General features: G+C 35.7%; 2 protein-coding genes across 6 annotated transcripts; both read left to right on the top strand.

The window, feature by feature from the left end:
• Positions 1-47: 47 nt before the first annotated feature.
• TBCCD1 (TBCC domain containing 1) lies at positions 48-20,215 on the top strand. Of its 5 annotated transcripts, none has more exons than XM_039364135.1 (9): positions 48-90; positions 4,821-4,988; positions 6,409-6,770; positions 7,029-7,178; positions 8,618-8,984; positions 9,291-9,477; positions 9,589-10,086; positions 11,893-12,051; positions 13,455-13,869. In XM_039364135.1, the coding sequence occupies exons 3-8, from the start codon at positions 6,435-6,437 to the stop codon at positions 12,020-12,022; spliced, it is 1,668 nt and encodes a 555-aa protein (XP_039220069.1). In that variant the 5' UTR covers positions 48-90; positions 4,821-4,988; positions 6,409-6,434; the 3' UTR covers positions 12,023-12,051; positions 13,455-13,869. The 5 variants fall into 5 exon arrangements, with proteins under 5 accessions (XP_039220069.1, XP_039220087.1, XP_039220080.1 ...); XM_039364153.1 differs by lacking the exons at positions 48-90; positions 13,455-13,869 and adding exons at positions 871-1,214; positions 20,080-20,215; XM_039364129.1 differs by lacking the exon at positions 48-90 and adding an exon at positions 876-1,214.
• CRYGS (crystallin gamma S) lies at positions 16,627-21,893 on the top strand. Its single transcript, XM_039364189.1, has 3 exons — positions 16,627-16,911; positions 20,080-20,322; positions 21,445-21,893. Exons 1-3 carry the CDS (start codon positions 16,891-16,893, stop codon positions 21,715-21,717), a joined length of 537 nt encoding a protein of 178 aa, XP_039220123.1. The 5' UTR covers positions 16,627-16,890; the 3' UTR covers positions 21,718-21,893.
• The last annotated feature ends 254 nt before the right edge of the window (positions 21,894-22,147 follow it).

The raw sequence follows: 22,147 nt of genomic DNA, 5'->3' as shown, positions 1-22,147 counted from the left end.
TAAACTTTGTAACGTCAACAAATTAGGACGCAGAAAAGAGCGTAATGGTCTCCGTCGTGGCGAGAAGCATTGTGATGATGTCATGCGTAGGTACGTTTCGAAGAGGACATTATCCATCCTTTTAGTTCCATACATTTTTAAAGCAGTTTAAGTCCGGGCTTCCTTTTTGGTGTCTCATGCTGAGCTGGTAGCAAACAGATTTTTTTCCTCCTATCATTTTCAAAATCAACGAATTCCATTTTTTTAAAGAAATAACGCAGTTACATGAAGGGCAATTCTGACAATTCATAAAATCTACTTTCTAAATGCTTAACTATATTATGCTTTTCCCCATCCCTCTTTTCTTCATCGGTTCTCTGAAGATCAGAATTCTTTGGCACATTAAATGATAACGCATTTTGCTGGGACCAGCGAATATACTTTAGGAAAAACATAAAATGCGGTTCTCTGCAAATATATTTATACCAGAATAATATTTGCCTCATCAGGAGGCAGCACCTTTCTGACTTTCTGAGACTGGAAACTAACCAGGTTGATCTGATTAATATTGGAGGAATATGTCTTATCAATTTATCTTTCTCGGAATGTCTATAGACTTGGGACTGTCTACTTCAGCTACAAATTTCTGCAAAAACGAAGTTTTTGGCTGAGATTTAATGGATACCTGGATGTTTAAACCTTGTCTAGAGTAGGAAGTCAAAAGCGTACCGGAAGATGACACTGACAAACTACTTCAGGATCTATTATGCATCTTTAATGAAATGTATACATTGAAAGACTAAAAAGTGAAGTCAAACTATTATGAAATACTTAAACACAATAGGTAATTAAATGTAACGCTATAAAACAGGGTGGCTGTTCACGATAGCATATAACATGTATAACTAATGATACAGCGCCATAGATTAATTAGGAGAAGCAAATGGAGGCAAATTTTCTGATCCGCCCGGTCTACAGATGTCGCTATTGCGAATTCTTAACTTTTCAACTGTCATTCCTATTCTTGCCAATGCAGTAGTGATACAGGGGTAGCGATTGGTGACTAGCCCAGCGATTCTACAAGACGATAGAACGTCTTTCGAAGCCTTCCCCAGGGAGTGTTTTTATTGGTGACTGAGTCAGACGTTGTGCGCAGGCGCGGAAAGAGTTAACCGTGAGCGTTCGAAAGCGACTTCGCCGCTGGCATCCGAGAAGCGCCTTGAGAGGAATGGCGGGTGAGTTCTTCTTTCTCCGCCTGGAGGGTGGTGTCGATCTCCTTTTTCATCACCCCCATCTCTCCGGCTTCATAGTGAATGCTGTGAGCGCTTGTTTAATAATGTATGAGAAGTGCAGCTTCAGTCTCCTTTTTCTTGCAAAAAGCGTCCCCGCCAACACTGCCTAACAAGAAGAAGGTTCTCATCTTTCATGATATCTTAACACTTCTTTTCCTAAGGCTTCTAACCAGATACGGAAATAAATGCTGTTCTATATCGCCTGCTCTATTGTCCTTTGTTGCATATAGGATTAGTTTTTATTGTTCATATTCTAAAAAGGAATGGGAGAATAAATACGTTACAGACATGTCTCCTATACAAGGAAACCCACAAGAGGCCAAATAGATTCCTCAAAGAGTTCCAGATTAGTTTACATTCCATCCTCCATCATGATCCCCATTTTAAGGACTCTGTATCCCCTGTGCACATCTGAATCTCCTGAACCAAGAAACAAAAAATGCATCAGTTCTGCCTTAGTGCACTTAATTTTAATAGCAGTTAGCTTACTAGTTATATGAATATATAAATATATGTGAACTGTGTACAGATAATACAGATGTAATAAAATTTTACCAGACATAAATTTCAGTACAGTAAACAGTACAGCAGTTTAAAGATTCAGCACAGAAATGAAATAGAAGGAATAAATTTCCATTTGCCCATAAAATAGAGCAACAATAATGCAAGGCAAATTTGAACAAAGTTTAGAAGGAAGCATACCTTTAATCACACCTGCCTTTATAGGAGCTATTTAATTGGAGACTGAGACAGTTCACAATGCTATAGAAAGTGCAGATAAAACAAACCTGTAGCAGAAGGCAATTAGCAGCAAGTAACAGAATCAGAATGGAGGAACTAAATGGAGGGACTAGTCACTAGGCTTTTGAGTAACAAAACAGTGGAGTACAAAACCTCAATAAATAACTGCATTGATAGCTGATGGAGGCAATTGAGAATGCCTTTATTAGACAATAAATTAATGTTCAATAAAATGATCTTTTAATTTTCTTATTAGTTTATAAGACAAACTTGAACAAAAAACTTAAAATTAAAAAGAAAAACAACAATCTCAAAGAATATATTTGAGAACAAAGATATACATACACACAAATAGAACTCTTGAGAAAACCCCCCAAACATTTCAAATACCTGTATTTAATTTTTCTTTCAAAAATCATGTGTATATAGAAAACGTATTGCTTATTAGACTAATAAATGTTGACTGGATTAAACTGAATTTATTATTTACTGTAGAGTTTTTAGAGCTGTTGAGCTGTTAGGGTTTTTAAAAGATAATTTCCCATACTTTTAAATACAATTGATGTAGTTTATTTTCCAAGTTTTTACAGTCATAAAAATTAGCATTTAACAATTAAATCTAAATTAATTTGTTAAGTTAGATTAATTTATATGCATTAGGAAAATACCATATAGTCAGTAAATTACTATAGGATTCATTACAAAATATTATTGGGTGATTTTCCCAATTCCTTAAAAATTTATGACTTGACTACCTGGACTTTGATTATCTGGCATTGACAGCAAAGATGGTATCCATTTATTTGTGTCCTACATCACCATTGCAGAATGTCTATAGCAGTGGTGGCGAACTGTGGCACGCGTGCCAGAGGCGGCACTCAGAGCCCTCTCTGTGGGCATCCGCGCCATGCCCCGGAGATGGCAACTGTACTCTTCAACCAGCTGCTCGCTAACTCGCCGAGGTCCCATGTGGCCAGATGCATCCCAGCACCCATGCGCTTGCTGGCCTCTGTGTGCGGGGGCCAATGGTGCCAGGTCCCTGCCTCGCCCTGTGACAATGGCACCCCTCCCTTGCCTCACCTCACCCCGCAGGACCAGCCTCCTGCCCACCGCCCCACCCGCCAGAGACCCCCTGGGTCTCCCCCAACCCTGCCCGGCCCACCTAGGTGTCCCTCCCCAGGAGCAACATCGAGTTGGCCATGCCCACCCATCTGCCATCACCACTGTAGCTACGCCCACCTTGCAGGCCATGCCCGCCCACCCAGCACCTGGTGATACATAAGTGGGTTTTGGGTTGAAGTTTGGGCACTCAGTCTCTAAAAGGTTCGCCATCACTGGTCTATAGGATTACTCTGGCAGGATGAAATATGATACATAGATTTGTTATATTTATTTTGGGCTTAATTATGGTTGTAAGTCAAGGACTACCTATATAACATTGACGAAATTCCCTTATTAGAGGTAATCCTTGACTTATAACCACAGTTGAGCCCAAAATTTCCATTGTTAACTAAGACAGTTAAGTGAACTGTGTCCCGTTTTAAGACCTGTTTTTGCCACAATTGTTAAGTGAATCACTGTAGTTGTTAGGTGAATCATGCAGGTGTTAAGTAAATCTGGCTTTACTTGTTGGAAGCTGGCTGGGAAGGTTGCAAATGGTGATCACATGAGCCCTGGACAGTGCAACTGTCATAAATCCATGCCAGTTGCCAAGCGTCTGAATTAGATCTCATGACCATGGGGATGCTGCAATAGTCATAAATGTGAAAGTGATCGTAAGTCACTTTTTTCAGTTCTGTTGAAACTTTTGGATTTGTATGTTGAGGACTACCTGTAATATATGAAATATAAATACACCATTCTTCCATTGTTCTTAATTGATACAATTTATTGTTTATAAATGAATTATTAAACTTGGTTGATCTGATATCAAGTTGATACTTGTGTCGATTGCTTTTATAAGATAAATTCAGAAACCACAGGATTACAGTCTACCATTAAATCTCTAGTTATTTTATTTCATGCTTAACTTGTGAATGATCAAGGAATAGTAGGAGAGACTGATTTGGCATCAGACATAATTTATATCCTTTTCAGATTTTTTATGATTTTTAGATCTGAATTTGAAATAGCTATTTCTTACTTTCAAGAGGAAATGTTATTATGCTTACTCAGTTTATATCCAATGAGCAGTCTGTGACTTTTTACAGGAAAGTTACATTTGTTATGCATTGGCACCTTCATTCTTTTTTGCATACTCTGTAGTACAGAAGCTACAGAACATTGTTTTTTTCCTAAGGCAAAGCTTTTTGGAATAATGTGTAAATAAAATTCCTTTATTTGAAATCATAACTAGGCAGTTGAATTAATAAGCACATTGAAGTAAAAACAGGTTGTTTTATAAATAAGTTGTTTAAAATGTTTTCAGCAGCTTCTGTAAGAAACGTAATAATGCCAAAATGATAAGATCATGGATTATTTCATCACATAGTTTCCTCATTTCTTCCCTTTGCATCCCCCCAACCCCAAGATGCTCATGATTGCTACTGTCTTCTTAAACTATGATAATGAAAATGCCAAATCTTACATTTTGTTTAAATTTTGTACGTAAGATGTTAATTTTTTTAAAATTGATGATATCCTATGTAATGATGACTGCGTTAATATGAGCCCACTAACTTTTTGTTGACACTGATTGAAATGTATTTAATTCAAAGTGCAGTTGAGATATGTCTACTGAAAAGTTTCAGAAGTACTAATGTTATCCACAAACATTTTAATTATTTGATTTCCTATTTTTACATTAAGATTTTGGATATTCCTGCTTTTCTTCTTCTTGGTTTGTCCTTCAAAAATGAGATCAAGCAAAGTGGAAGAAAAAGTAAAAGGCTAAAGCATCAGTGATGTTCCTTTGAAGCTCTTTTAACAAGAAATAAAGCAATCCACAAATGTTTTCTTTGTAAGAGCAGACTAGAAGTGAGTATATTGCTTTGCCTAGTGGCAGTTACAAGAGATGCAACATATTCAAACCAACAGCCAGGGTGTTTTTTATTTTGTTTTATTTTGTATAAATATTTTATTAATTTTCCAGTTTTACATTCAAATACTTAATAGACAATATGTTATCTGTAATTCAGTGGTATATATTCTTCAATCTAGATTCAATATTACACCATCAAATGTTTCCTCTCTTCTTCCGGTAGTACCTGTTTTCCCACACTAGGCAAATACAATACTTATTGTTATTAATAAATATACAATTGAATATCAATATCTTCGTTACATTTTTACCCAAATTTCAGAAATCAGGATAAGGCCATATTGATTGTTTGTTTTACTATTGAATTAACTTGAAATGTGCTTTGGTTTTATTTTTTATATGGAGATATTTATGAGAAATACAAACTCTTGGATTATTGATGGATTGATTCAGATTGGTCTCCCAAATGTTCTCTTCCATATAATCCCAGATTCAGACCACTTACTATGACTTTCTGCAAATAAGTCTAGTTCAAGGTCATTGCTGAGAAATTACCAGGATGAATATGATTATAGCAAGGAAAGTAAAGAGATTACCATACTTAATGAATAATTATAAATGGAAACTTTAAGAGTGTTTTCTTCATTTGCTCCTTCCTTTGAATGAACTGCTGAGGTGAATAAGTAAAAAAGGACTGTTCAAAATCGTTCATTGTATGAGAGAGAAAGGATTAATAAGCCAAAGCTGCTCTTAAGGTTCTACGCTCTGGCTCCATTAAAAATATAGCTGCTGTTCAAAATTACTTATGAACAAGCGCCATGCAGGATCCACTATCTGGCAAGTCTATTAAACAAATACAGAAGTTAAATGTCCTATTACTCATTTTCTTTCTGTGCAGAATAGGACTGAATAATTTGCAATCCATGGTTACTCATTGCCCTTATGCCCCCAGAATTTCTCATGGTTGTGCTGTGCTGCTGAAATTTGGCAAAATCTTTCCATGGTGATATGAAGTAAAAGAAGCATCACCTCTAGTACAGTACTTTTATCCATTTAATGCTTCCTCCAATGGGTACAAAAGGGGAAATTGGGCTGAATATTCTGGTGTTTTCCATCATCCAATGAATATTCATATTAGCACCATTCCTAATGCAAATTTTTTAAAATGCAGTCTTGGACTGCAAAAGTTTTGCTTGACCTGATATAGGTGAAATTTAATGTGTATATTTTGGTAATACATATTTAAATAGGATAAACCAAAAGAATTTTTAGGTGTGATGTACAAGACATAAATATTTAAACATGAGGTAATCAGGAGAAATTAATATGGCAAAATTCATTCATTTTCATGTATATTTGAATTGGAGACAGGTCTGGAAATAGTACTTTGTAGTATTTCTGCTTTTTCAAATTCAGATATATAAACTCTGCACCTTTTGAAAATGGAGCAACCTTCAGTCAGTTTGTGGGTGAAGATGGAGCCTTTCATAGTGGGAGCATTGCAAATCCCTTCTCCTTCCAAGTTTAGCATGCATTACCTTCGGAAAATGTCAACCTATGTCAGAATGCGCTCTGGTAAAGGCTATTATCCATACCTTACCTGGTCTATGTGGCGACACATTGCTTGTGGAAAACTACAGTTAGAGAAAGACCTGGCATGGCTTTACTTTGAGTTGTTTGACAGTCTTGTTGAGCAGACTTCGGAGGAGCGACTGGAATGGGCAGAAATGATATCTAGCTGCACAACTGAGGAAGAGACAGAGAAGCAAAGGAATCGGGTATGAACTAATCATATTTTTAATATATATTTTAAGGAATTTGAATTGTTAACTGGTTTATTTCTTTCTGCTATACATTGCAGCATAGAGCAGCACTAATGTAGGTGGACCAAACATTGTTTTGTTTTTAGAATACTTTCAGTTATTTGAAATTTAAGCAGTAGTCTATCTATTCCAGTTAAGTACATTTTGTTGAATGAAAATCAAATAACCTTACTAATTATTCTATATGAGTTTAAATTTTGGATCTTTCTTTAGTTAACTGTGGATACTCTTCAGTTCCTGCTGTTCCTTTATATTCAGCAATTAAACAAGTTTTCTTTGAGGACATCCCTTCTTGGAGAGGAGTGGCCAAACCCTAAGTCTAAGTCTCACAGTGGGCTAAAAGAATCTGCCAATCAGATTAAGGTATTGTTTGAACTGCTTTCCTCCAAAAAATTTCTCTCTGTAGAAGGACGCTTGTTGCTTTTATTTGAAGATAATGCAAGAATAACTGGTAAAGTTATAATGTATTTCCAATTTGTTTTCATACATTTACATTGCATGCTGAAATAATTAAAATAAGTACTTTTATTAAAAATTGGCATTATTATAGGTATTCATAATATGAATACTTATAAAATAATAATTGAATATCCATGTATAAATTCAAAGCAAACATTAAGTAAACAATGATCCAATTACATCGATTTAATATGTGCTATTAGTAATGTTGAGAGTTTTATCAAGATCAATCTTCTCCTATCTAATACCCTCAGTATATGTTGAATTTTCAACTCCCATTATTCACAGTTACTATGGGCCATGATGTAATAATCAGTGCTAAATGTGTAGATCTTTCCTCTTTTTCGGGGATGAATAGAGTTGAATATGCATTATAAATTGATGGACTTTTATTAAAGTACCTTATCACACCTCTTAATACCGCTTTATATATTTTCCTTTGTATCTTTTACGTATGCAAGTAGTCCTTGCCTTCTACTACAATTGACCCCCAAATTTCTGTTGTTAACTGAGACAGTTGTTAATTGAATTTTGCCCCATTTTACAACTTTTACTACAGCAGTTGTTATGTGAATCACTGCATTTATTAAATTGGTATCATAGTTGTTATGTGAATCTGACTTCCCCATTGATTTTGCTTGTCAGAAGGTCACAAAAGGTGATCACATGACCCTGGGACACTGCAACTGTCATAAATATGAGGCATTTGCCAAGCATTTGAATTCTGAACATCTGACCATGGGGATGCTACAATGGTCGTGTGTGAAAAACGGTTATATGTTTTTCAGTGCCGTTGTAACTTCAAATGGTCATTAAACATAAGTCGAGGACTACCTGTATACAAAGCATGTATGGATCTTCAGAACTGCTAGCTTCTTGTCTTCTTTTTAAAATAACAGTAAGAGGAAGTCTGCACTATTCTGACACTGATCATAAGAACGTAAAGTAATTATAGACTGCTCTCTGCTGCTTTTTATATTAAATGCCTATTGTAGTTTCTTTCAAATGAACAAGAAAAACTTTGAAAAGGAATCTACACATTAAACGACTTCTAGTTATATCTTACTTTATAGTTATTTTTTTTACGTTTCTATCTGGACTTTCTTAAAACTTAAAATAGCGTACATAGAGCTCCATCTTTCTATTTTATTCCAAACAACAACCCTGTGATGTAGGATAAGGTGAGAGAATGATTGGCTCAGGATTACCTAGTGAGCTTCCGTGGCTGAGAGCCTTGATATCAGTCCAACATAGGAATCACTTAAACTAAGAGGATAGTATATAAATGTGGTTTTGTGGATTGATTCTTGTTTCTAATATTTGTTCTTATGCTTGGTTTGAAGAATTGGAATGACAGCTACCACCATGACTTTATCGAAAACCACCTCCAGGATCTTCTGGAATTGTTACTGGACCCAGATCAGCTCAGTGCCTCCTCTCATTCTACGCACAGTAGCCTGCTATCACCCAAAGCTGTTCAAGCTCTTAGTTTCCTTATCGAAGGAAGTGTGGATCAAAATAGGACTATTCACCCTCTTCATGAACTTGCACTTTGGCAGCCATTGCATGCCAAGAGTGGCTTCTCAAAACTTTCTAAAGCCTTCTCCTGTGCCAAATTTGAGTCATGGATGAGGGCTTGTCTGACTGGGAACCCATTTGGGGCAATAGCCTGCCTCGCATCTGGAAGAAAGCTTGCATGGGCACAACAAGGTACAATTATTTCTGATCATAGAGTTCCTACTGACTGCTTGATAGGACATCTCCATCATGACTGCCCAGATTTAGTATTTTAGTTAAATTTTATACCCTAAAGTTGTTAAAATATTTATTTAATAATAAGCTTCAAGGAATATAAACATATTTATGAAGAGATATAGCTAAGATGCTAATTAAAATGTATATAGGAGTTGGTGGAGCATTTCCAGCTATATCTTATACAATAAGATACAGCTAAATGAGAGATTTTGGCTTCAGTAGAACTATTTTTTAAAAATAATATTTTCATAATTCTTCCAGTTGAAGGAACAAGTAAACGAGCTAAAATAGCCTGTAATGCTCACATAGTCCCTTCAGTTCATCGTTTGATTATGATGAGCCAGGTTTACAAGCAAACATTAGCAAAGAGCTCTATTACCCTAGAAGATACTCATGTGAAGATTCATCGGTGCTGTGAATCTTTTATCTATTTACTATCTCCACTGAGGTAAGTTATTTTTCAGTTGTCACTATTTGCCACCTAATAGAAAAGGTACATGCATGACTGCATTTTGTTGTTTTCCATCTCCTATTATTGGCTCTTTTTCCTCTCTTTCAGGTCTGTAACCATAGAAAAATGCAGGAATAGCACCTTTGTCTTAGGTCCAGTGCAAACTGTAGTACATCTCCATAGTTGTGACAATGTCAGACTTGTTGCTGTTTGCCATCATCTGTCTCTGTCATCTACGACTGGTTGCACCTTGCATGTTCTCACTCCAACTAGACCTCTTATATTATTGGGTAACCAAGCAATAACTTTTGCTCCTTTCCATACCCATTATCCAATGCTTGAGGATCACATGGGCAGAACTGGCCTAGCTACTGTGCCTAACAACTGGGATAATCCAATGATAGTATGTAAAGAAAACTGTGATAAAGAGGTATTCAGACTTCTCCCACCCTCGGAATTTTACCCCTTTGTTGTTCCATTTGAAATGGAGGGAGACACAACTGAAATACCTGGTGGTCTGCCACCTGCATATCAGAATGCACTGAGCCAACGAGAACAGAGGATACGAATCTGGCAGAAAACAGTGAAGGAAGCAGGGCTGACCAAGTAAGTAAAGTTAATTTTCCAGGAAAGAAGAGTCAGGTTTGTAATGGCTTTAGAATTAAATGCATCAGTATTAATGCAAATTAATAATTAAAATTTGTTGTGTGAATATTGTTTTGCTTTTCCCTTAACTTGTAGTCTCAAGGACAACTATGATCCTTTTATTAATCTGTTTTTACAAATTTTACACCTATCAAGTAAATCCAGCTTCTAGGCTGTAAATTAAAATTTAGAAAATTAATGAGCAAAATATCTTACATATCATAAATGTGAATGAACAAATCTTTTGCAAACAAGCCACTCTACTTTTTAGATTTTTTAAAAATAATTTGAATACTTCAGGGTGCAGGCAGTCACATGGCAATATTTTCTGAATGGAAGATATCAGACACAAATGCATTTTTGGGGTGCATTTTTTTGTCCTTACTATTCCTATTAATTTTAATGAATTATTTTAATGATAAATATTTTGCTTTTTTGATTGGAGTAGCTCACTAGAATAAAATAAATAATTTCTAAAAATAATAAACAGAACTTATATTTTCTATACTTTTAAGAAAGCTGTTTTATTATGTACAAAATGAATTGAACTTAAGTACTAAATAGAGATGTAAAGCCTAGAAAAAGATGGAAAAAAATCAAAAAAAAAATCAAGGCTTCTGCTTGTCACCCACATATGTGGAAAAATTATAAGAATGAGTTATTTTATTTTTCATATTACCTATCTGACTGCTTGTTGTTCCTAAGGAGGCAAATATCATGAAATGTTGCATTTCAGAATACTAAGTAAATGTGCTAAGTTATATGAATAAATAAATTATACTCTTCAAGTTTATACACTTGACATAGTTTTAAGAACAAACTTATACCTAATACATATTATTATTATTTTGCAATTTTTGAGAAAAATATATTCATAGAAAGAAATATAAAAATATAAATATAATGTAACCTTAATATAAAAACAAAATAATTTAATTTTGTTGTAATAGATTTAAATAGATTTAAATGCAATCAAGGAACAATGAAAAAGAAATTGAAGAAGTTTACAAGTTGAATAAGAATTAATAACACTAGATTAGTACCACATATAAAGGTGGACTTATATCAAGGATATTATATTTAACACTTTAAAACCACTGTCAAAAATCAGATAATTATCAGCAAAGGCAATAAATGCAAGAAGCATCAATCAAACTAAACAATATGGACTTCTATTTAATTTGGGAAAGCCTCTCTTTATTATTAGATCAAGCAGTATTCTAAATTCTTAGTCAAAGAGAAACCCAAATTTCAGCTGTTTTAGCAACTATCATAATGGACAGACCCAGCTGTGTGTATTTTGTAGGAATATAATGCTTAGTAATGCTTAATAAAAAAACTTGATTTTAAAATTTTGTTGCATTCTACGGTGATTCATTTCCTAGAGTTTTGAGTTTTATGACATTGCCACTAGGTATGAAAAAATTAAAGGAACACCGTTTACTGATTTGTTAGACTTATATTCCATGGACTAGAACTTGACTCCTATAACTGTTACAGCACAATAACTTGCAGAAGCATTTTTGAAATATTTTCTTGATTGTAAGTTTTTTTTATAGATTTTAATGATTCTGTTTTATTTTAATATTATAAAAATCTTAGAAAAATTTTATATGTTATAAAAATCTCAACCATAGCACAATAAGTTAAACCCCTTAATAATGATAAAAACATTTGGGCAGTGTGTATGTTGACTTTAAAGACATAGCGATAGGAATATTTACACAAATGTATACAGTACAGAGCTAATCCTGTTTCTGCTTTCAGGAATCAGAAGAAGACATTCCAGATGTTAGTGGAGAACAAATTCTATGAATGGCTAGTCCACACAGGGAGCCGTCAACAGCTTGATAGCTTGGTACTTCCTGCTGCAGGATCTAAACAGGCAGCAGGATAGGAGAACTCTCAAAGCAAACAAATCATCAGGTGAGTTCAAAGGTCACATTTATATTGCACACATACAAACTTTTTATTGTATTTTAATATAATACAAACAATTAGTGCTCGGTAAGTTAGGTTGAAAGTTGGTGATATAGGTGGTGATATAAGTGAGGAATGTGCTCATAGAAAGTATATCTTATATTTGGCATTGTAAGACTTTATAATCTAATCTCTAATTGTAGATTTTAAAAAATTCTACCAATTAAAGATTACATTGATTACAAATATCTTATTACCACTTAGGATTTTTTAAAATACTGACTTCCTTTTTCTTATATTGAATAAAATGTGTGATGTTATTATCATCACATTAAATATAATATTTTTCTATTTTCTATTAAATATGGACATTTCAGAATTAAAATAAATTATGGTCTATCGTTTTTTCTGTCAAACTATATCACTAAGTGAAGTCTTACTTAAGCAATTTCTGTATCTCATTTGTTATACTCTCTGTTTCTGGCTTACGGACTGTCCTAGTATCATTCTTTTATCATTGTGTTCAGCCTATTGCAATCTTGATGACTAAGGGTTTTGTCTCTTTCCAGTGTTAACATTCAGTTATTGTTTAATTTATATATAAAACTACTATTAAGAAGATCTCACCTCTCTTCTCCTCTCCTCTCCTCTCCTCTCCTCTGTGACAAAGCCAGGTCTTGAGTGATTTCTGAAACCTTAACATCCTCCTCAAGGGGGAGAATGTTCCATAAGGCAGGTGCCATAGCAGAGAAGACTTGCTGCCAAGTGCTGTTGCAACGTGTCTCCTCTGCCAAATCTGATGGGATGGGTAGATATAGTTGGGAAGAGGTGGATTCTCAGATAAACTGCCCCATGTCAAAACTCTGAATCAATACAGCCATGGAGCAGAGGTGTACTGTGCTTTTCTAGAGGCACATATAACTGCCTGTGTTGCGCATTCTGCACTAGCTGAAGCTTTCAGATATTCTTCAAGGGCAGTCCCATCTAGAATTCATTACGGTAGCCCATCGGAAGGTGACTAGGGCATGAGTGACTATGAACAGAGTGATCCGGTCCAGGGATGGATACAACTGGCACACAACATGTAGCTGTGCAAAGACCCTCCTAGCATGATTGCCACAAGTACAGGAGGATTCCCAGATTGTGCACCTATCAGTTTGGGACAATGCAACTTATTCAGCACCAAAGATGGCATAGTATTAAAACTAGGAGGCCCAAAACCTAGAACCATTCAGTCTTGCCAGGCATCTGAAATGGCATCCTATTGTTGTTGTTGCTATTATTGTCGTTATTAGTGTTATGTATTATGTATTTGTGATTGAAACTATCAAATAAACTGCTACTACCATGTGATTGGAATGTGATGAGACTGCAGATTTAACAATTTAACTCTATTTGTTTTGTTATAGTTCTGGAGATGCACTGTGCCAAGTGAAAAGTATTTCCCTCAAAATAGATTGGGGCCAACTTGAAGTTTAGAAACATAAATTTACTTAATGGCATTATCAAGAAGGAAACGGACTTTACTGCATATTTCAAGCTATATGATATCATCAGTTGCTCTGGATTTTTATAGGAGGATCTTGCTATTAACACTTCATTGTATATTTGAGAACAAAATGTAGATTCCTAGCATACTTACAGTAAATGTGCAGGAAAAGGTGTTACTTTCTTGATGTAAAGATAGTGGTAGTGGTCTGACTGCTGGGAGAATGATTTTTCTGTTGTTAATTAAATATTACTTATATTAATGTTTCTAGACAGAATTTATATTAGTTGTTTAGCACTTATAGTATGAAATTTAATTAAATTGACACAATGATATTTTGTGCCTTGTTTTTTTTTTTCAGATTTAATGATGTAATAATACTTATTAATATCCATATATTTTGGGAAACGGGTCTTGGATACTATGGATTGAATTCAGGCTTAAAATAGGCCCATTGAACTGTACAGATTTAAGTTACTCATAACTAACCAGTCAAAACTAATCTGATTTCAATGGTCAACTCTTAATATTACTAAGTTGCTGTTTCTTCCTTTTTGAAAGAAGTAGGCAGATCTAGGGATATTTTTTTCCAATTTTTGAAACCCTAAAATTTCAGGTCAGCTATTGAAGCTGGCATATGGGAGTTTCAAAGTAGAAAAGAAGAACTATTTCTGTGAGGGGTGGAGGGCTGGTTTTTTTGAAATGGTTCTTCAGTGTTCACAAGCAGACAAAGGAAAGATACTCCCACTGATGTTCTCCTGAAACTCCCCCTTGAAAACGTATGAACTCGACCCACAAGTAATACTGAATCTTCAAGACCTATATCTTGATAGAGTTGTACTCAATGCACTTTTCTAATCTCTCTTTAGAGGCATTGACGTTAACAACCATCCTGCATTTTTGTCTATGTGTAACTTATGTGACTTATTCCACAAGTTAATTATGCATCACGTAGGAAGTGTTTTCTTTTTGTTTGTTCTAAATCTCCTTCCAAACACCTGCATTAGATGGCTTGTAGTCCTTGTGTATTAGAATGGGAAGAACCTGCTTTCGCTACCTGATAAGTGTGATTTCATATTTGTATGATTTTATATATCAGTGGTGGCGAACCTATGGCATGGGTGCCAGAGATGGTACTCGGAGCCCTCTCTGTGGGCATACATGCTGTTGCCCCAGCCTTGCCTCCCCCCGTGACCCCCTCCTCACCAGCAGCCCCCCTGGAGGAGAGTCACCCCCGAGCGTGGCCCACGCAGAGCAGTGCATCCAAGGACATGGCAGCCAGACAGCGTAGACAAGACTCTGCCCTCACGCCCCATTGTGCACAGTTGATGCTGCGGGGTGCGGGCAGATGACGTGGCCACCATGGTGCTACTGGGCGATCTGCGGCGGGCCCTGCAGGTGGTGAGTGGCCTTGCGGGCAGGTGGGGTGGGGGCGGAGCGGGGCAGGGGTGGAGTGGGGGCGGGGCCAGTTTTTGGGCACTTGATCTCTAAAAGGTTTGCCTTCACTGTTATATATATTTTCCCTCAGTTGTCTTCTTTTAGAAGTATGTGGCTCGCATGGTTAAGACACTGGTTTGGTGATTAGCAAGCCCATGTTTGAAAACTGAGTGCTGCCATGGGACGGAATGAGCTCCTGTGCTTCCTTCCAGCTCCTGCCAGGGACATGAAAGGAGCCCCCAACTGGGCATCCCCTGAGCAACTGTGGCTAATCCTTTCAACCTGATAAGAGTGTGAATTGTCTTCTTTCCAAGCTAATGAGTGCTAAACATTTCTTGTAAGAAAATAACCAAGGTTGTCCTTTTTTTTTGCACTTTTCCAGTTTTGCTACCTTCTTTTTCAAATGCAATACCAAAATAGTTCTGCAGAAGTAAATATAAAGGAATTTTTATTTTCTGTCCCTTTTATAATGATCTTAGCATGGGATTTTCTTTTTTTACACTGCATATGTTGGCAATACACAGTTAACATCTCTGAGGTGATGGAATGTAGGCAACAGTATGTTGATTTACAAGTTAACTTAATTTCATTGTGAGTTACACAATGACAATAAAGATATTCTATCCTAATTTCTAGGTTAGATATCCTAGTTTGCATAGAATGGTGCAGGTAAAACTTGGGTTTTGTTATTTTAAGGCTTACTCCTACCTTTTCCTAGTGAGTTGAGGGAAAGAAACATGAACCTTGTCCACTGTCTCCATGCCTTCTTGGACTATCCTGGATTCTGCTGAATATTTCTAGAATAATGTCCATCTATTGTCCTTGGTCAGATCCTATGAAGCAGTATCCTAAGACACTCATACTGAAATCTTTGCTTATAGAATTTTAGATTAAACAACGGCAGGTTTGAAAATATTCTGTGACCAATACCCCAAACTATATAATATTAGTTTTTTATATACAAGTAGCTCTTATTTAAGAACTGCCTTGTTTAGTGACTATTTCCAGTTATGACAGTGATTAAAAAGTAAACTATGTGACTACTTGTCATATTTATGACCTTTGCAGTTTGGTAGAACAAAACAAAAAAAAACAAAAAAAAAACCCGAAGAAAGATTGTAAGCACAGTTGCAGTTTCAGTTAGCAATGATTTCATTTAGTGGCTGGATTTCTGGCCCTAATTTTGGTCACTAAATGAGAGCTACCTGTATTTTCTCAAAATGGAATGTATAAATCAAGTCTATATAGAAACTACTAGCTATAAGCAGTATGTTTATGCGTTATTCAAAAATATTTTAGTTAGCTAAACCTACAAAAATGATCAGAGCCATTTGCAACCTTTTCCTTGGAAGTCTGCAAATAAATACATTAAAATGCAAAAGCTAGGGAGACACATTACTTTACTCAATGGCAAGTGTATTACTTCAGTTAAAACTATTTATTCATAGAATAATAGCTTACCAGGCTACATTCCTCATCCATGCATGGTTCCCATATTTTCAGGCATTATGCTCCACTGAGGCTTCCTTTAATCGAATCCATCATTATATGTAATCAGAACAGGGGAACTGTTGCCATCACTCAATAGGAGCTGCAAGCACTTTTTATTTTGAGTATTTTTGACAGGAGTTTGGAGTTCTGACTCAGCAATGCATTCACAAGCCTAATGCATTAGAATGAGGAAAAATAAAGGGAGAAATGAAGCAGCGAGGCTTGCTTTTATTTTATAATCCTCTTTGTTTTTCTAGAACTTCTGAATAGCCCCAGAATCACTGAGTCAAGTTTGGAGTCCCATTTTCATGACAAAGCAAACATTTATCCTAAAAAATGAGCCCATTATAAAATGAGGCTTCCTGGTTTGAGCTCTTGCAGTTACTTCTAGTCTTTTTTCTTTAGGAATATTGCACCCAACGTTGATCATGTTTAAAACTGGAAGCAGGGTAAGTTGTGGTTTCAGTTGAAGGATATCTTTCTTTGTCCTGTTGTTTGTAAAAAGATGGCATCTCAAGATACAATCTGTTGATGAGCTTGGCAGAACTGAGATAAAAAGCAGAAGAGGAAGATTTCCCATCTTTTGTTAGAAAGCAAATTGTTAGGAAATAAATGAATGCCTGAAACTCTTAGTGGATTTTTCTAGCTTTCATCAAAACAGCAACTATTCTGTCAAATTAAGGTCTGCCCGTATTTGAAGGTGGAATCGTTGAGAGTATTAGATAACACCTTTCTTTTTTTTAATGTGTGTTTGCTTCATTCTGTGGATGATAAGAAAAGATATAGAAATTTTTATACTTACCAGGGTGATCTTGAAATGAAGATTTAGTCTTGCATTAGGACCAGTAATATTGGAGAGAAGATGTGCCTCATCTTGATAAAGCATGTTTCATGCAGAGAACAAGTATTTCCAGCTGTTCCATTCAAATATTTGTATAAGTTACAGTGGTAAATCTAGCCAGACAATCACTTTAATCTGCAGTCCCACCCAGGAACAGATATCATTTCCTTCATGTTAGTCAATGAACAAAAAAAAGGAAGATTTCCTTGGCGTTTTGGATTTTGGGCATGATTTACAAAATCTACTTCATAACAGTTCCTTGAGAATGGCTTACTTAAACTTATAAAAAAAATATATACTCTGAGCAATTAACTGAAGGTGTTTATTTGAAATTGCATCACTCAATCTGGAATAGAGTAGTACCTAGTTGAATGCTTTCCCATGTTTGCTTTAAATAAGGTTCCCCAAAGAGGTTGAAGTTTAACTATCATTCTGATTCATAAGTAGAAAACTTTTGAAACTGTCATTTACAGGAAGGAGCTTTCCAAACACAAAATCCCCAGATCTTCTAACAGATCTGTATCATGTGAGACATTGTAATGCACAGGCAGAATTCAGGGGGACTTTGCATAAAGTTATTGTGTCTTCTACATCTGAACAATTTCTCATTTTCTAAACTAGGCATTTACATAGTGCTGTGGTAATGTTTTTTTAATACCCATTTATGTTTGATCCCAATATCTTCCCCTGAGTTTGTATTCTGTGTCTGTTGTTCATGTAGTTCATTAGTTGTATTTTATCCCTGTGGAAATGCTAGTAGTTTCCCATATTCTACATTCACGACTATTGTATTTTCTCCAATACAACCTGTGAAGCAATTAGTGCAAAACTTCACCGAATACTATTCCTTTTCCCCTTGGATAATTTTTTTTCAGTGAAAATTCCCACTCAGATGTATTTGCATCAACAAATATTTTAGCCCAAGGGCAAATGGCAGCTTAGATTTTTGCCCTTATTATTGGAAAAACAGCTCTGTGTGTCTTTGTGCAAACTTCTGAAGGGCTAATCCCTCCTCTTCTCTCCCAAAATGGTTTATGCTTTTCTTTTTTTAAATTTAAAAAGGACAAAACACTTTAACATTCTTAAAGAGCCAGTTTAGATGGAACGTTAATCAAAGTAAAGACTTCCATCATCTGAAATGTAAAGTGGTAATAAATTCTGGTTATTTGTAAACTTTTGATTTTAAATAGTTCCTGGACAAAATCAGGAGATAAATTTTGGCAGGAATATTGCTGAGAGAAAATGTTTGTTCCTGTAACTGGTGCAGGTTCTAGCTTTTATGTGAGAAATGAATGAGCAATTAGACCCCTTGCCCAAACCATTTTATGTGCAGCTTTTATTTAAGCTATTTCTATGCTTTTTAAAACCTTGGTTCACTGCTTCAAAGGGGACACCTAGTTGGGGACTTGAAGAGGTCTTCCTTATGTTTATACTATTTGATTTTAATATAAGTCTGGATGGAGCAGATGCTCGGGGTAACATGGAGTTCCCTATTTTACTCCAGATACTAAAAAAATCATTTGAGTCTACATATCTCTTGTGTACAGTTGGAAGAAGAAAAGAACATGAATTGGATAAAAAGGATAAAATATATCTGACCTCAGATTGTGGGATCCTTGGTGCTCCCAGAAAGCATCAAAGACCCACAGTTCAACCCTGAGCTACAAAAATTCTTTTCTGTCAATGTCCTCAGTTTGGTGCTAAAGGTATGAAAAAGAAGGAAATAGATGTGACAGATATTAATTTACAAAGTCTTAAAAGCTCCAGAAATTATTTTCCATTTATAATCTTCCTGTATAGTAAAAATAGTAACAATACCTACAATAGCAATAATATATCACATCTATGTCTTACGTTCTTCTGGAAGATTGAGTGTTGTACATGAATATTTTTTTTTCATTTTATCCCATTAACAACAAACACCCAGTGAACTCACTGAAGCTTAAACTATGTCTCTCTGGTCCCAATCCTTAACCTGAATCATTATATTAGATTACTTTCTTACCCAAATCAAAGACAACCAATGGAGAGCTATTAAAAACTTCACTCCAAACAACCTTGCAACCCAATTTTACCCTCTGTTCCTATGATATTGGCCTCATTTTGTCTCCAAGCTGTAATTGAAATACTGCATATTGCATGTTCTTCATACTGCCAAATGCCAGGCAGCTCCAAAACATGCAGTGGCAAAGTGTCAGACCAAGGCATACTACCAAAGCTGAGATCTGTAAAACTGTATTCTGTAGAAAAGACTCAAAGAAGAGAAAGAGAGAATCATGTCTTGTTTTGCTAGTACTAATAGCCATTCATTCAGAAGTCCTGTCAATCATTTCATCAAAATTGGATGTTGCTGCAATGAGTTGATGCCATAATGAATCTTTTGATTACTGTATTTGGGGCTAATCAGCATGTGCCATGCCAGTTGTATCTTTTCATAAAAAGAAAAGATTCTGTTAGCTTAGGCATTACCTTGGCATTTAAAAATCAGTGGTTTGGGATGTTTTTCTATTTTAAACACCAAAATAAACTTAACATATATTTCCTTATACTGTAGGTTTAATGCCTGGGATCAAAATATATAATTGGATATTATCAGCAACTTTGCCCTTTAGTTATCCAAAGCACTGACCAGTAAAAGGGACGGTATAAGCTTGGGTGCAACTCCCATTAATATTTAGAGTCAAGAATTGCTCTGAGTAGTGCTAATCTGCTACAGAGTTCAGACAAAGTCTAGTTTTGCAAAAACTTATTTTTCTCTCCTTTGCTTATGTTTCAGATTACTTTCTATGAAGGCAAGAATTTCCAAGGATGCCGCTATGAGTCTGATAGGGATTGTTTGGATTTCCACACTGACTTGAGCCGTTGCAATTCCATCCGTGTAGAAAATGGTGCCTGGGTTGTTTATGAGCAGCCAAACTTTGCGGGAAACATGTATATTTTGACCCATGGAGAATATCCTGAATATCATTGCTGGATGGGCCTGAATGATAGAGTCAGCTCTTGCAAATCCATTCAATTGGTGAGTAGAATAAGTCTTTTTCCCCTTCAGAGAAACACTCTTTCCTTTTAAAAAATATGGTTCTTCTTACTTTAGTTCACTTCCAGTAATCTGCCTGTGAAAGAATATAGACATGGTCTTGGAAGAGCCAGGGGAGGGGGGAGGGGGCAATGACCTTACAAGTGAGGAGAAAAGATCACTGAATCCTGAGAAAGAGGAAAGCCTTAGAATAATCCAATATAAAACAGGTATGTCTATATAGCCACACAACCTATACAATTATGAGTGTAGACACACACACACATACACTTACACATGTACACATTTTGGCATAGAAAAGTTGCAATTATACACAATTTATAACATCTAATTAAAACACAATAATTTATGTTTAGCACTAGCTGCTTTTATATTTAGAATGTCCTTCAATTACCTGACAGGTCAATATTTCCAAGTGAAGGACATCCTTTAGAAGTTAGAACTGATTGGATGGGTAATTAGTTTGAAGAAAGTGTGCAATTTTAACTGAGTCTAGGAAACATGCTATTTCTGTATGCTTACACAATAAACAATCAAAACGCATGATGATAGCTTGTATATACTGTCAGAGAACAAAGGTTCAGTGTATATTAACTCTACCACACCAAAAGTTTGTGTAAATTTTGAGTTCCGTCAAACTTTTCATCTGTCAGGATATTGCTGTATTTGAGATTCTGATAAGTTAATAATACAGAGGTGTTACAACATAGCCCTGAGAATCAAATACATCTTAGACTAGCTTTCCCCAATAGGATACACTCTAGTTTTGTTGTAGTGAAAATGATCCTATAGGTTTCACTGTGACAGAAAAAATAGAGGTCACTTGCAGTTAATTACAATGTAGTTTTACAACACTTGCCATTGGTGATAAACTTTTCTTGTCTATCACATTGTAATATATGGCAGAAATATTCATGAAATTATAATTTTCGTAAAATATAATGAATAAATGTATTCAGTCAGTGGTGTAATGTATATATGTCCAACTACAAGGTATTATTTGTGATAATGTATATTCTCCATTTTATACCACATTTTAAGAGGAGGCAGAAAGGTCTGTGTTTAACTCTTTAATAATCTTTATGTTCTCTCTCTTCATTGCAGACTGGTGGAGACAAATACCAGATCCAGTTTTTTGAGAAGGGTGACTTTAGTGGTCAAATGCATGAATCTACAGAGGATTGCCCTTCTGTGATGGAGAAGTTTCACCTGCCAGAAATCCATTCTTGCAAAGTTCTGGATGGGGCATGGGTTTTCTATGAACATCCCAACTTCCGTGGCAAGCAATATTTCCTGGAGAGAGGGGATTACAGTAAACCCATGGAGTGGGGGGCTGTAACCCCACTGGTCCAGTCCTTCCGCCATATTGCAGAATAATAAATTGCATGGAGTCTGAAGCTGATATGATAGAGACTTGATGCCATACTTGTGGGCTTCATGCTGCCTGTCATTATTCGTGGTATATGTGTCCCTTTGAGTGATCCTTTAAAGGAGATGACTAATCTCTGCAACTGCTATTTTGGAAAGATAATTAAATTTATTTAGCATCAAAATCAGAGTGAGCCTAATCCTTTAACTCTCTCATATCTCCCTAGTTATGATTTAGAGCAGTGTTTCTCAACTTTGGCAACTTTAAGCTGTATGGGCTACAACTCCCAGAGCTGGCTGGGGAATTCTGGGAGTTGAAGTCCATACAGCTTAAAGTTGTCAAAGTTGAGAAACACTGGTTTAGAGAAAAGATAATAACATGGTTAAAATGAGAAGTGTGTATGTGTGTATTTGAAGATTTTGTTAAGGACTTCCTATC

Source organism: Crotalus tigris, unplaced genomic scaffold (assembly GCF_016545835.1).
Source record: "Crotalus tigris isolate CLP2741 ecotype Arizona unplaced genomic scaffold, ASM1654583v1 scf7180000017591.2836849, whole genome shotgun sequence".
NCBI classification, from domain to species: Eukaryota; Metazoa; Chordata; class Lepidosauria; order Squamata; family Viperidae; genus Crotalus; species Crotalus tigris.
This window is presented reverse-complemented; position numbering and strand designations above follow the sequence as displayed.